This window comes from Otolemur garnettii, unplaced genomic scaffold (assembly GCF_000181295.1).
Source record: "Otolemur garnettii isolate 467f Iridium unplaced genomic scaffold, OtoGar3 scaffold00055, whole genome shotgun sequence".
Classification (NCBI taxonomy): Eukaryota; Metazoa; Chordata; class Mammalia; order Primates; family Galagidae; genus Otolemur; species Otolemur garnettii.
This window is the reverse complement of record NW_003852450.1, coordinates 1,620,353-1,635,415: the sequence shown is the minus strand read 5'-3', so window position 1 is coordinate 1,635,415 and position 15,063 is coordinate 1,620,353. Positions and strand designations below refer to the sequence as shown.

Genomic DNA, 15,063 nt, shown 5'->3' with positions numbered 1-15,063 from the left:
TTCCTCACCATCCTCTCACACCTAAACCTTGTGTAATATACTATATACGTACAAGTTTCTACCTCCATCATTCTATTAGCAAAACAGCCCTTGATACACGTACATGCTGGATTTTAAAACTGTTTTTCTTTGCCTTATTCTAAATGTAACATAGGGTTAATATACAAAACTAAAAACTGCAGAGAAAATGAAATATCTGTAATCTTGTCAATTATTGTTGATTTCATTGTATTTCCAACTAGTCACTTTTTATGTGTACTCTGTATCATCAATATCATACTTTTGACTTAATAAAAAGAATGCTTAAAAGCACATACTGATTTGGAGTCTTCTTTTTCCATTTACAAATACATGAATAGTTTATCGTGTTGAAAATCTTTTTCAATGCTTGATGTATAGAGTTCCATTATATAAAGGTACCTACCTCAGATTTCTTAATACTTTCATTTGACACTTAGGGTTTATATTTTTCCCAATATTGTTAAGTCTTTACTCAAGCTCTGATGATTTTTCCACGATAAACTCTAAGTGGAATTGGTGGTCTAAAAGTCGTGTCCACTTTAAGACTTATACTGAAAAGTTGTGTTAAAAACTAAAAGAGGGCTGATCCCCCATACTTTATCATTCTGAGAGGAAGAAAATTTCAACTCTTTGTGTTTGCTCTTTTAATGCCAGTAGCGTCCCCCTCCTTTTTTTTTTTTTACAAATTATAGAGGATTACTCACAACTAGATCAATCTTGCTCATTGTGATTTTCCAGCATTGTTCCAGAGATTATTTCAGCTGAAAAGTTCCCCCCTACCCCCATCCACTTCAACTAACCCATTCCCACCCACTCCAGATCCTGTGGTATTTTTATTGTTTCCTGGAATTTGGCGCTTAGCACACCTCTGGTCCTTATGTTTTTCTTTTGGGGTGTGTGTGTCCTTACAGTTTTCATACGTGCATATTTTGTCTTCAACAAAACATTTAGTTGCTCAAGAGCAAGGCCCCCATAGAGTCCCAATATACTACTAGCCCGCTGTTGCTTAATAATTTACATTCCTTTGGGTTCTTTCAGCAGTAGAGGGAAGAGCAAATTACTTTAGGGGTTGAGAGTGCAGTGGCCAAATCTCTGAGATTTTGAAATCTAGGGGGTCCTGACACCATTCAATAGCAGACATTCGAGCAAGGAAAACTCAGATATCGTCCCTAATAATGCTTGACTAATGCCAATCTCGAGTAAGGGTCCAAGTAGTCCGGACGGCCTGGAAACCCGAGACGTGCTGGCCCACTGTGACTCGCTGTTCTGGCTCTGGGTCTCTATTTTTAGGTCGATGTCATCTATTCTTCAATCCGCAGTTTCCGGAAATGACGACCAGCCAGCTCAGTTTCTTCTCCACCCTTCCTGAGTTTCCAACACGGCGGGGAGCCAGCTCTTTCCCGCAGGTCACGCGGGCTTCGGGATCCGTAGTCTGGGGACCTAGCAAATGACAGTCCAGTCCCCGGGGAGAAGCTGACAGCGCCGGCAGAACCCAGAGCTCAGACTCCAAGCAGGGCCACGCCCCTTATGTCCCAGCCCTCACGGGCACGCCCTAGGAGGGGAGGCCCCGCCTTGCAGCCCGCAGATTGGCCCCGGCTGCTCCGCCCTCAACTCACTTCCGCCCTAGGCCCGGGCGGGGCCACGCCCACTGGGTCACGGCTACGGCCCTTGACACTTTGTGTGGGGATTGTTGCGTCTGATAACTGGACTCAGAAAAGGACTCCTTGCTCAGCTGGCTCTCAGTTTCTCTTCTCATCTCCAGAAAAACGACGGTGTCCTCCGTGCGGCGCATGGCGCCTCCCCGCCGCTCCGCGCGTCCCTTTCGTTCTCTGAACTTCCTAGGAATACTGCTGGTGGTTCTTCCCACGTTCTCTGGTAGGACCCTGGAGAGGGTGTGTGCGCTCACCGCGAGGCTGGAGCTTTGCTCCGCTGGGCGGGACGGAGGTGCGGGGCTGGGGTGAGCCAGGTTGTGCGTAAAGGGCGTGACCAGGGTTCTCCGCGGTGAGCGCGAACGTGTGCGTGTGTGTGTGTGTATGTGTATGTGTGTGGCGGGGGGATGTCGGAACCGTGCAGTGTCCCAGGTGGTCACTTGCTTGGTGGTCTGCATTGAGCAGTTCCAGTGTCCACTTGCTTGGTGGTCTGCATTGAGCAGTTCCAAGGTAGTGGGCGAGGCCAGTGTTTACTCAGGACTTAGCTGAGTCCTTGGTAAAAGCTTGCAGCATTTTCGGGATTGAGCCAAAATCAGATGGGGAGCGCGGACCGGTGACCCAGGTGAGGGTTTGTGCCGGAGTGTAGCCAGGTGCGCTGGATAGGTTACTAGGGCCCGTGCTGTGCAGGTGTTTAGAGTTGCCTTGTGTTAGAGTTGCCTGGGCAGAGTGCTTGCAGCGTTAGTGGGTGGGTATACTTGTTTAGAGTCTAACAGTACGTCTGCTTGGCTCTGATGGTTTGGGCTGGGCGAGCACCGGCCTGGTCGGGTATTGCTCCGAGTGTGCTGTGCGCGAGGGGCCTACCCTGCGGAGCCAGCTCACTGTGTGCTTTATGCCGGTGCTTGGGGTTGGAGGGATGGGAAGGGCACACCGTGCTTTTTGTACCTGCAGTGAACACTCTTGTTGCCTCGGGAGACAGCGTGTTGCTCTTGGTTTTCAAGTAGCTGCTATTACCTTTGTTTTTTTGTGGCTGCTATTATCTTTCTCTTCCTGTTCCCAACCAATATAGACAGTATCTGATTTTTTTAACTAATGACTTTTTGGCGTTGTTTTCCTTCTTTTAATCAGCTTGGGTCATATTTTAGAAGAGATGTAAAGCAGCCTAAAAGATATTGGTAAGCAAACCTAGTGAGAAATTAGTATCCAAAGAGAAAACGATAAATAATATTAATCTGGTTTTCCCCTACAGCTCACACACTAAAGCTGAACTCCCACCCCACTAAGGTTGTTTGTGTTTCATTGAATGGAATAAATACTTAAAAAAAAATACATGCTATAAAGTACATGTTTATAAAAAACACAAAGGACAACCATATGGCCACTTATAATATTTCCTTCTGTCTTTATGTGTGCTTCGTGTTTCTACACCCAAATTATATTTAGGATCCTATTACATTATGTTTGTATGCTGCATTTCTTTCCTTGGCAGCATTCTTTCACCAAGTATTTATCTTGTATATCCACATTCTATGCTCATCTTGATGATGCACTGATTGGTAATAATGAACCATTCCTATCTATCTTTATTTTACCATTTACGTACACATACATGTAGGGGTATAAACGAGGAGTTTGTTTTGTTCATTGTTATGTCTCCAGGGCCAGGAATATAGCAATTAATAAATATTTGCTAAAATGTATTGTGACATTAATTCTCACTCTGTTGCCCTGGGTAGGGTGTTGTGATATCATCATAGCTCATGGCAACCTCAAACTCTTGGGCTCAAAGTGATTCTCTTTCCTCAGGCTCCTGAGTAGGGTGGGATTACAGGTGTGCACCACCATGCCGGGCTAGTTGCTCACAGAAACCTCAAACTCTTGGGCTTTAGCCATCCTTTAGCCTCAGCCCCCCCAAGTAGTTAGGACTTCAGACATGCACCCCATGCTCTGCTAGTTTTTCTATTTTTAGTAGAGATGGGGTCTTGCTCTTGCTCAGGCCGTTCTCAAACTCCTGAGCTCAAGCAATCCACCTGCCTTGGCCTCCCAGAGTGGTAGGATTACAGGTGTGAGCCAGAGTGCTGGACATTAATTCTAAACATTATTCTTGAAAAAACTTCAAAATAGAATACTAATGAATATATTATATATTCTTCAAGACATGAGCTCTAGATAGAGGAAAGGATACTATGACAGCATTTAACAAACGACTGGAGACAAGGGAAGCCTTTTTCTGCTTATCACCCAAGCCCACCTCTGCTGCTTTGGGGCGTAGACACACACGCCCATTCCAGCTCAATTCCCCTCAACTTGCAATCACCTTTCTAAAGCTATCTTTTCTGTTCTCTATCTCTCCCCGTCAGAATGGAGAAATCTCCATCTGTCTTGTCACCCTTGTGTTACAACTGCCCAATTTTTTGCCTCAGTATCAACATCTACTTAGCACTAGAAAATTCAATATAATATCTGGCTGGGCCTTAGAGCCTAAGAAAAGATTCTTCCTGCTTCCAGGAAGAAGATTCTTTAAAGATCTCTGCTTAGGCTGGCTCTTCTGTGGTACCCAAAAAGCTAGGATAGGGGCAGGTAAGAGTCAGGAAGTACCTGCTTCCCTGTTTATGTAGACTCTCCAGTGCTCCCTGGACTCCAGTCTCACATCTTACTGATCACCAAAAAGTTCATTTTGAAGAGGAATGAGAGAGGTAAGTAGCAATGGTGATAAGGAGAAAAACATTAAGAATAATGTTTAGGATAGGCTTAAAACTAAAAGTTTCTATCTCATTGGATGATTAAGAAGACTAAGTTACTTTAAAAATACTTAATAAAATAAAAACAAATAAATAAAATAATGCATGGCAAAAGTAGTGCTTAATGCTTGCCATTTCTAAAGTTATTATCATCACTATTATAAGAAACAAGCTGAAATCTGTCATTACCATACTTCAGAAAAAAATATAACCCATGTTATCTGGAGTTTACCTTTGATAATATTAAAAACCTGTTTCATAAGACCTGGTATTTGATAGATCAGTAGGGTGTAAATTGTTAACATTAATTGATGGCACATTTCAAAATCACTAGAAGAGAATAATAATTCATGTGTTCCTATGGTAAAGAAAAGATAAAGATTTAAGGTGACAGACATCCCAGTTGTCCTGATTTGATTGTATGAAAGTATCAAATTATCACATGTACTGCAAAAATATGTATAGCTATTATGTATCAACAAAAATTTAAAAACTAAACATTTTAGAAAAAGAAAAAAAATGTCATTTCTAATAATACCAGTAATGGAGAATGGACTCATAATAAACTAATAAAGTATAAATATTTTGTCATGAAAGAAATGAAAACCCTGATGAAGGGAAATGTCTATAACCAAACTAATGAAGACATTTTAAAGACAGGCATAAAAACAGCAAAGAAAAAAATCTCAATTTGCAGATATTGCTGAAGCAAGTTGGCTAAACAGTAAAGAATGTGAGTTTTGATCTGGTAACAGTACTCATCTAGCTCATTACGCTCTGGCACTAGGTACTAGAAATGCAGAGATGAAGGAGACCTGGTTGGTCTTCAAGAAGATGACAATCTCCTAGGGGATCTGAACAAAAACCAAATCATAATATGAAAAGTGCTGTGAAAGAAGTGAATTAGGTCATCATGAGGGCAGTAACCCAAGTTTTTGTGTTGGCGATGTCAAGAAAGAAGTGGCCTCTAAGATGAAACTGGCAAGATGCGTGGGTGGGAGGAACAGCTCAGTCTCTGGTCAAAACCAAAATGAAGCAATGGGAGGAGGCGTACAGTGCAAAAGCAAAACCCACTGGGCTTTCCAAAAAACTGAGCATGTCTTGAGAATAGTGTGCAGAGTCCTGACGGTGATGGGTTTTAAAAGTCTCTTAGCCATTAAGGAGACTTGGACATTATTCTGGGGGAGCCATTGAAAGGTTTTGAAAAAGCCTTGATTATTGTATCACATTCATATTACTCTGGTAGCAATGTGAAAAAAATGAATGAATGATGATAAGATAGGTAAGAAGACCTATTCAGTTTCTCTTGTAGCAATCTGGATACAAGAAACCTTTCCTTTACTTGAGATAGAAGTAAAGGATACGGCAGGGCATGGTGGCTCAGGTCTGTAACCCCACACCTGGGGAGGCCAAGGCAGGAGATTCACTTGACCCTGCAAGTTTGAGACCAATGTGGGCAACATTTAGCAAGACCCGGTGGGCTACAAAAAAATGAAAATAAAAATAAGAAATTAGCTGCGACTGGTGGTATGTGCCTTAGTCTCAGCTATGTATGAGGCTGAGACAGGATTACTTAAATCCAGGTATTATTACTTAAGCCCAGAAGTGAACTGTAATTGTGCCACTGTACAATTGCCCCCACCTGGGCAATGCAGCAAGTCCCTATTGCTAAAAATAAACACATATATAAATTTTAAAAAGAGAAGTAGTAAAGGGAAGAATCAAAAGATTGAACAGCCATTTCATTTGTGGCAGAATAACTTGTTTGCTGGGTATATGTGGGCAGGACAACCTAAAGTGATCACGCTTGCATTACCGTACAAAGGAGTCCAGCTACCTGTCACTGTCCAGCCACTATATCGAGATGAGATGGGGGGGGATAGGTCCACCAGGCTTTATTATCAGAAGGCAAGCAATTTTGGAAAACAGTGAGAGTAGCCTCTCTAAGATTATCCTGGCTTGGTTACAAACATAACAGTTTTTATAGAAAGTTACAAAGAAAAGACATCTAGCAAATTATAACTTAATCCAAAACTTAATTGATAACAAATCAAAATAATCTTTACTCAAAGGATGGAACACTATTTTTTTTCTCCCTGTGCTGTTTCTTTCTAGTATTGTTTGCTCAGTTCCTTAAGATACACATCTTTATGGCTTGGGTTGGTGGCATCAAGACATCAAGGAAAAGAGGGTGCTTAAGCAAGGTGGGGGTTGGATTACATAGTCTTTTAATTTTAAACCACTCTCTAGTTTAACCACTTCATTTTCCTATTTCTCTTCACTAACACTTGGGCTTCACTGTGTTATTGGAGATAGCAGTGACTCATTCCAAATGGAGTTGTGTAGGGAGGCAATTGAACATACAGACTTGGTGCCCCAGCTAGAGATCTAGGATAGAGAGAGAGGGATCCAGCTGGGAGACAGCTGATAATCAGTGATAACAAGGTCTTGGGAGTGTACAGCCTTACCCAGAGGGACCTGCAGAATGGAATAACAAAAAGTCTTTCAACAGACCCTTGAGGGACATTACCTTATTCCATCTGGTAGAGAAGGAGGAGTAGTCAAAAGGATGCTCTAGAAGCCAGGATGGTGTGCTGTCCTGGAAGCCAAGGGGAGAGAGCTCTCCAGGAAGGAGAGAATAAGCAGAAGGTGATAGTCTAGAGCTTTATTGAGAGGGTAACTAAAACTACTGAGAAATAGACTGTTAGGATAAATTTAACAAGGAGGAGGCCACTGAATGACTTTATAAGTAATTGAAATGATTTTCGTGGGCCTAAAAGTGAGAAGTGAGAAATGAAATTGACAGATGGAGATGTCTATGTTTTGAGGAACAAAGAAGTTTAAAAATTGGCTGTGTGGACAGTTGGAGAAGGAGCAAAATGGTCAAGTTTCTTTGCAATTCCACTTGTGATCAGATACCACGAATTTCTCTGGCGATAGCAATCTAAGCAGGGGTTATGTGCACTCCAGAGAGTTAATTTTGCAAGTGGGTTGAGTGTGATAAAGGTGAACAGTTTGGTGGATCCAGTGCAGAGAACTAATTCACTTAACGGAAACTGACCTGGACGTTCGGTGAATTTTCTGAATGCAGCTGATCAGATTCACTAATGGTGTCTATTGTGTGACACTGCAGCTTAGTATGTGCATTAATTACATTGTAAAATATCTAGAAGAAATTAAGTCGAGATACTGTTTTTCTGGAGCTAAAAATATTTAGTTTGAAAATCTCCATAGGAAGAAAATTCAGTATTCTCAGCAGGGGAAAAACATTTTATTATACAAATATGATATTGGAAATAATTATTACTGTACATGAGGGCTGTCTGGAAAGTACCCAGCCATGGAATATGAAAAATTATGTTAACAGTGGCTAGATGTTTTCTGGACAGCCCTGGTATAAAGCATTTGATACAGAGGTTGAGAAACCAAAAATTTTAAACTCTGAACACTGTTGAAAACATGTGTTTTTTGGTGTAGGTTAGGGAGGATAATACTTAAAATTAGTTGAAGGGACTAAACCATCTAACTGATCATTTCTTTTTCCATATAGAGCACTACATGTAAGGTTAGGAATCCTCCATGTATCCACATTCAAGAGACTTACTAAAATTAAAAGCATAATACAGGGGATACCGATTTAACACGGGCACACTGTTACTTCATTTCTGTCTTAGTGGTTCCAGGAAATTCTAGAATGACGTTAAGCATTTTTATCTAAAACAGAATTATATATCATTTCTAGCCTTTTTTATTTCCTGTTATAAAATGACAATGTCTCACTCAGGGTAATTAGTCAATTTAATGTTAGCCATAAAACTCAACTCTATGCTAATTTTCTTTTTAAATAATGCTTTTAATTACTGGGGCTTTTTGTTTGTTTTAGGCAGTTAGTTGAGGAACATTGTCAGATATCAGTGTCATCAGAGTGGCAGTATTGAACACTTAATGTCATCAGGTAGATCATAGGACATCCGTAAATAAAATATTGGACAGGTACATGTGGAAGAATTTTAGAATTTAGAGTAGGACATGAAATGAGGATGGTTAGGGTTCTCTTGACCAGTCTTTCAGTCTGAAGTATTGATGGAGATCCAGGGAGTAAAAACAAGAAGGCTACTCAGACATCAAAATAGATCTATTGCCTTAGGTCCTCTGTCACAGAAGAGGCTTTTGAATGACTTTAGCCCGTTGGGCCTTTACTGGATGCCTCTATTATCATCCTATTTTACATAATTGTCCTAACAGATTTGTTAGGTTTACAAGCCTACAGATAATTGAAAGGAGGACAAACTGCTGGAGTAGAAGTGATACACCATCCACTGTAGGGAGAAAAAGGAAAAAACTACAAAAAACCAGAAATAAAAAATTCCGAAAGCACAGCCATAAAGTATCTTTACTGTAGGAATATGTTTCATAAACAGCCCAACAGCCACCTCCGGGAGCTTCTCGGGGAATTCATGATGCGATGATCCGAGAGGGAAGATTCAATTGTATTTAATGTTCAAGAAAACAAAACCAAACCAAATTCATGGAAGGCTATCCAAAGCAGTAAATTTTGGTACTTAAATGGCATCTATTCACTTATAAGATTCCTAGAAGTAGCATATAAATTATTGTTTGAAATAAATGAAATGAGTCTTATATTTTGAAATACCTTGGTTCATATTTCTTTTACTCCATGAAATTTGCTATGTTTATTTAATAATCATCTCTTCTCATAGCATTTCTTGAGCACGTTCTGGGTACCGTATACATGGAGTAGAAAAAAGAAGACATGGTCCTCAATCTCTAGGAACTTGACTTCTAAGAGGAGATAGAGCCCGAAGTGGCAAGGCGTCATAAGTTTTTGTTTCAGACTATGGGAGAGAAATCTGAGCAGACTAGGTACTATAGAAGATTTCTTAGAGGACAGGTTAGTTTATAAATGAATTCAGAAAAATGTGGGGGGAAATGTGTATGTGTATATTTTTAGGACCATAGATATTGATGCTATCTCTTCAGTTTGCTGTTGAATGAAAATTCGGTGTATTCCTAAACAAGCAAAAGCTAATAAGATGTCACTAAAACAAACAAGACACATTCTTCCACGACTGCTGCCACTGTAAGCATGAAACAATGATTTTAAATTGTGCCAAGGATCTTTCTAGTTTTTCTATACAGTCTGCTGCTAGACCATAGCCCCTGCGTCATGAGAGTGATATCAGTACTTCATTTTCATGTTCTTATTCTTTTATCCCTAGATGCCTGTGAGGAGCCACCACAATTTCTATCTATGGATCTGGTTCAGAAACTTAAACCCGAATATAACATTGGGGAAGAAGTAACTTACAATTGTGCACGTGGCTATTTTAGTGTGTGTGGTTCACGTCCCACCCGTACTGTTTGTGTTCAGAATAATACATGGTTACATGTCACAGATGACTGTTGTTTTAGTAAGTATACGAGCTTCTTTTTTTCTGCTTGCACGCATTTTAGGGTGCGTGTTTTATCATGTGAAAAAAAGGTTTATGATAGTAATTTTTTTTGCAGATTTCTGACTGGGGTCGGATTTGAACCTGCTACCTCTGGTATATGGGGCCGGCACCCTACTCCTTTGAGCCACAGGCGCCGCCCGATAGTAACATTTTTTTTTTTTAGGCTTTGAGAAATCTCCAGGGAATCTTTTCCTGGGCATTTGATTCACCTTGGTAAAGGTGACTCTTAAGTTTGCCCTTCTAATAGTTAAATGCAGAAAATAATATTCCCGTGAATTCAAAAGTGCAATGTCAAATTTGGATTTTTGATTCAAATCTATTTTGAAACTGGATTTAAAATATTTCAAAATTATTTTCTTTTAGGGGTATCATGTCGACCCTTAAAGGCTCCTGCTTCTGGCCAAGTAAAGTACCTAAATGGAACTTTTGGATGGGGTTTTTCAGCGCATTTTACTTGTAATTCTGGGTAAGTAACTAAATTGTTCCTTAGAGGAAATAAAGTATGTTACTAATTTTATTTTGTTTGCTTCTCTTCTTGAGCATTCATATGAACTTGATTTAATTTTGCTCTCTGTGTGACAAGTTGTATTTTTACAAGTTTTATTTTTATAGCAAATAACTCTGGAGTGTTTTATGGAAATAGAAAAGATGTGTAATAAATAGAAAAAAGAAATTGAAGAAAATCAAAGCTATATAATAATTGTAATATCTAATAATAAGCCTATTATAAGAATTAGGAATGTAGTAATTGACTGGGTGGGTTGGATCATGCCTGGAATCCTAGCACCCTGGGAGGCCAAGGTGAAAGGATTGCTTGAGGTTAGGAGTTCCAGAAATGTAGCAGTCATGGTGACTTCATCCTTCTCTACCAAGTGCACCATATTTAAATCTGCCAGCTCTTGGAGTTGAAGTAGGGCTTACAGAGATGGGAAGTAGAATTGTCAACCAAAGATATTCTTATATCCAGATAACTCTGTAAGATGTTACCAGATCAAATTGACCATCTGGTTAGCACTTTAATTAATCTATCGTGTTGGTTAAAATTTCTCAGTTGGAAAATCTTATTTTTGAGACTGCTGAAAATAAGTGAACATCTCAAAGAGGAGCCGAGTACTCAATAATAGCCTTTGTTCTGTAGGGCTTCTTTAATGATATATATTGGGGACACTGGGCATTTATGAAAAATATACTTTTGGAGAAGGAATGAAATTTTCTTAGTCTGTTTTCAGTTGACATAAAAGAATACCTGGGGTAGGATAATTTTTAAAGAAAAGACATTTATTCCGCTCACAGTTCTGGAGGCTGAGGAGTCCAAGGACATGGCAGCAGTATCTGGTGAGGGCTTTCTTTCATGTTGAATCATAACATGTTGCAAAGTGAAAAGGAAAACAAGGGCATGTAAAAAAGACAAAGCAGAACGGACTGCTCTTGTGGTAACTAATCCTGTCAGGACAGAAGAATTCTCTCCCTCCCTCCAGAATTAACTCAGAACTTCCCTTGAGAAAGGCATTATTATCCCTCTTAACAACCTATTCACCTCTGCAAGGGCCCACCATGTCTCGATACTGTTACGTTGGCAATTAAATTCCCACAAGAGTTTCGGTGGGGACAAATCATATTCAAGCTATTGCAGCAATACACTATAATATAGGAAAAAATTGAGTGAGCCTTGTCCCACTATAACTATGTAAGGTGGTTTCACTGACTGTTTTTTAATTTAGTGCAAACACATACTGGAACATTTAGTTAAAAGTTACATAGAGCGAACTTGCTAGGCATTTTGAGAGATAGCAGAAGTTTAAGACATAGGCCCTTCTTGAAGTAGTTGTAGCCATATTGAGAAACACAAAATATACCAAAAGCTATCAAGACAAAATAGTCAATGAAAAATACCAAATAAGTGGAATTATTCAATGAGAGTCTAGAGGAAGGAGCAGTTCCAGTGAATTTAAATCATCAGGCAAGATTTCATTGAGTAGGGATATTTTTGAGGTATTCTTAGAAAGATATTCTGATCTAAATAGAATTAGTAAGAGCTAAAATGCACCTAGCACTTACTCTGTGTCAGATGCTAACTCATCTAATCCTCTAAACAACCCCATAATGTATATACTGTCATCCCCTTCTAATTGATGAGGAAACTGAGCAAAAGGAACTTTAAAAGACTTGCCCAAGCTCAAGTAACTAGTAAGTCATGCAGCAGGGACTCAAATCCAGGCAGTCCAGTTCTAGGGCCTGATCTCTGTACATGGTCATTGTCCTTGCTGAGCAGAGTGGCATGAACAAAGGCACAGAAATGTATGTGTGTGTGATGTGATTGCAGGAGATGGCAAAACAAAAAGGCCAGACTGATAGGCATGGCAGATTTATTTAGACATCTTTGTTCTTAGCCAATGTGTGTTCAAATACAGAAACTCTTTATGTGATTAAATTGTGTATTTATCCCTTTCATCCTCTAGTATGTTGTTTAAGAAACCTATCCCCCAAACTACTGTAGCATAGAAAAACGACCATATAAAAATCGTGTTCATTATTTTGTACATCATAACTGCTAAAGAAGATAGTAACCTTTTCTTTTCTCATATAGGTTTTACTTAGTTGGTGAACCACTTCTACACTGTGAACTTAAAGAGAAAGATGCATTTTGGAGCGCTAAAGCCCCAGTATGTGAAAGTAAGTAAATTCTCTTTTTAAAATTTAGACCAACAGTTTTCGCACCTTCTTGCCTTGGGACCTGTTTGTGCTTTAATTTTAATAAGGATCCCAATGATCTTTTCTTTATGTTGGTTATGTCTATTGATATCATATTGGAATTAAAGGTGAGAGGTTTTAAAATAATTATTGACTTATTTGTAAGAACAATAAACTCAGTACATGTTAACAGATGTAAAATATCTCTTATTAAACACTGGTTTACATTTCTGTGAATCTCTTCAATATCCGACTGAAAGGAAGACATTTGGATTTAGTCCGTTGCATTATCACACATTATGTAGTAGAAAAAAAAATCACTGAATACTTGTGAGGATGAAGATGAAAAAGACAATAATATCTTGGTATTACTGTAAACCATGAACTTATAAAATGGATATATTTACAAATGATAAAGCATTTCTCAAGCAACACTCAGTTTTGCTTTTGACCACAAGCAGACTTTCTCATTATGTTATCAGCATCTCTGATGATGACCAGAAGAAAACTTAGCATGGCTTTGCAAATAAACATAGGTATTAAATACTTAAAGAAATTAGTTGTTTTGTCCTGAAAGTTCATTACTGTGTTGATGGTTTGAATTTGAGATCATATATTTTATCATAAAAATCCTTTTATAAATGGATGTTGTAGACATCTGAGACTGATGAATTTATGGAAGGCAGTTCATAGAACTTTATTAATGCTGTCTTAATCTTTTATCTCTCCTTTTGCCTTTTCTTTCCTCTTTTCCCCCTTTTTAAGAAATTAAGTGCAAACCACCTCCAAAAATAAAAAATGGAAAGCACACCTTTGTTAATGTACAAGTATTTGACTATTATGCTACAGTAACTTATAATTGTGATCCTTCAAATGGACCAGATGAATATTCCCTGGTTGGAGCAGATAAGATTTACTGTGTCGACAACAATAAATGGAGTGCTGATGCGCCTGAGTGTAAAGGTAATAATCTTTTGTTATTTCCTTCTTCTTTTGTAAATACTGGGGAAACATTTAAGAAATAGGTTTATTTGGCTCAGTGCCCGTAGTACAGTGGTTATGGCACCAGGCACATACACTGAGGCTGGCAGGTTCCAACCCAGCCTGGGCCAGATAAACAACAATGACAACGGCAACAAAAAAGAGCCAGGGCTTGTGGTGGGTGCCTATAGTCCCAGCAACTTGGGAGGCAGAGGCAAGAGAATCACTTAAGCCCAAGAGTTTGAGGTTGTTGTGAGCTGTGACACCACGACACTCTACCGAGGGCAACATAGTGAGACTCTGTCTCAAAAAAAAAAGGAATAGGTTTACCCACAAGTAAACATCACATACATAGATGCTTCCTCCTCCTGTAAAACTGGTTTCTAATATAATTTAATATAGCTCAATTCAAGTACAAAACTAGTTCTAGCTATGGAGTTCCCTATCACTTACCCTAAGGAGTTCTTGGCACTTCACTTTATACACTATGAACTATTCTGTGTATACATAAATTAGGATTTTTTGTTGTTGTTGAAAGAACAAAAAAACCCAACATACACTGGCTTAAATACAAGAAAGTTTGATCTTGTGTTACAAGAAATCTGGGAGTTCTGATTCTAGGTAATGGTAGAGTAGATCGTAACAGACTAACCCTTTCACCAATAAGAGTGACAAACTCTGGATAAAATTTATTTTAAAAAAATTCTCAAATGTTGAAGGCACTGGACAGTGATCAAAAACATGGAGCCGTAAGAGGGAATTTGCCCCTTGAAAGAAAGGAATCACCGAGTAACAGTAGAACATACACTCTTTTTGCGTGCACACGAAACACTCTCTAAGGCAGATCACATTCTAAGCAATAAGACAATTTTAACAAATTCCAAAAAATTGAAATCATTCAAAGTACATTGTCTGATCACAATGGAATAAATGTAGAAATCAATAACAAGTATATCCAGGCAATCTCCAGAGTCCTGAAAATTGTTCAGGATACTTCTAAATGACCCCTCGGTCAAAGAAGGGGGGAGGATTAGAAAGTGTTTTCAATTGAATAAAATAAAAACACAACATATCAAAATATCAAAATTTGTAGGATGCAGCTAAAGCACTGCTAACAAGGAAACCTACAGCATAAATACTTAATGTTAGTGTGTTTGCATACTTACACAAATACTTGGGCTTGTGGAAGTAAATGTTAAAGACAGAACAATGAAATGAAAAAGAGGAAACAAATGGTGAAAATCAAATCAATAGCTGGTTCATGGAGATCAATAAAATGGATAAACCCATAGCCAGACTGACACAGACAAAAAAAGGCACAAATTAACCAATATCAAGAATGAAAAGGGGGACATCACTAAATATCTTACAGACATTTAAGGGATGATAAAGGAATAATACAAACAACTTTATGCCTATAAATATGGCAATTTAAATGAAACTGGCAAATTCCTTGAGAGATACAAAAATACCAGTACTTATTTAAAAATATAGAAAAGCTAAGCAGGC

General features: G+C 38.9%; 1 protein-coding gene across 5 annotated transcripts in view; it reads left to right on the top strand.

Annotated features, from left to right (window-relative positions):
• Positions 1-1,695: 1,695 nt before the first annotated feature.
• The window catches only part of LOC100947569 (membrane cofactor protein), a 32,610-nt gene continuing 19,242 nt past the window's right edge, over positions 1,696-15,063 (top strand). For 4 of the 5 annotated variants that reach the window (XM_012806699.2, XM_023514588.1, XM_012806697.2 and 1 more), the window contains exons 1-5: positions 1,696-1,896; positions 9,649-9,840; positions 10,246-10,348; positions 12,470-12,555; positions 13,339-13,536. In XM_012806699.2, coding sequence (XP_012662153.1) covers positions 1,812-1,896; positions 9,649-9,840; positions 10,246-10,348; positions 12,470-12,555; positions 13,339-13,536 — 664 coding nt within the window. In that variant the 5' untranslated portion in view covers positions 1,696-1,811. Of the gene's footprint in view, positions 1,897-2,164; positions 2,293-9,648; positions 9,841-10,245; positions 10,349-12,469; positions 12,556-13,338; positions 13,537-15,063 lie in introns of those variants that run through there. The other variant, XM_023514589.1, reaches the window with a different exon arrangement.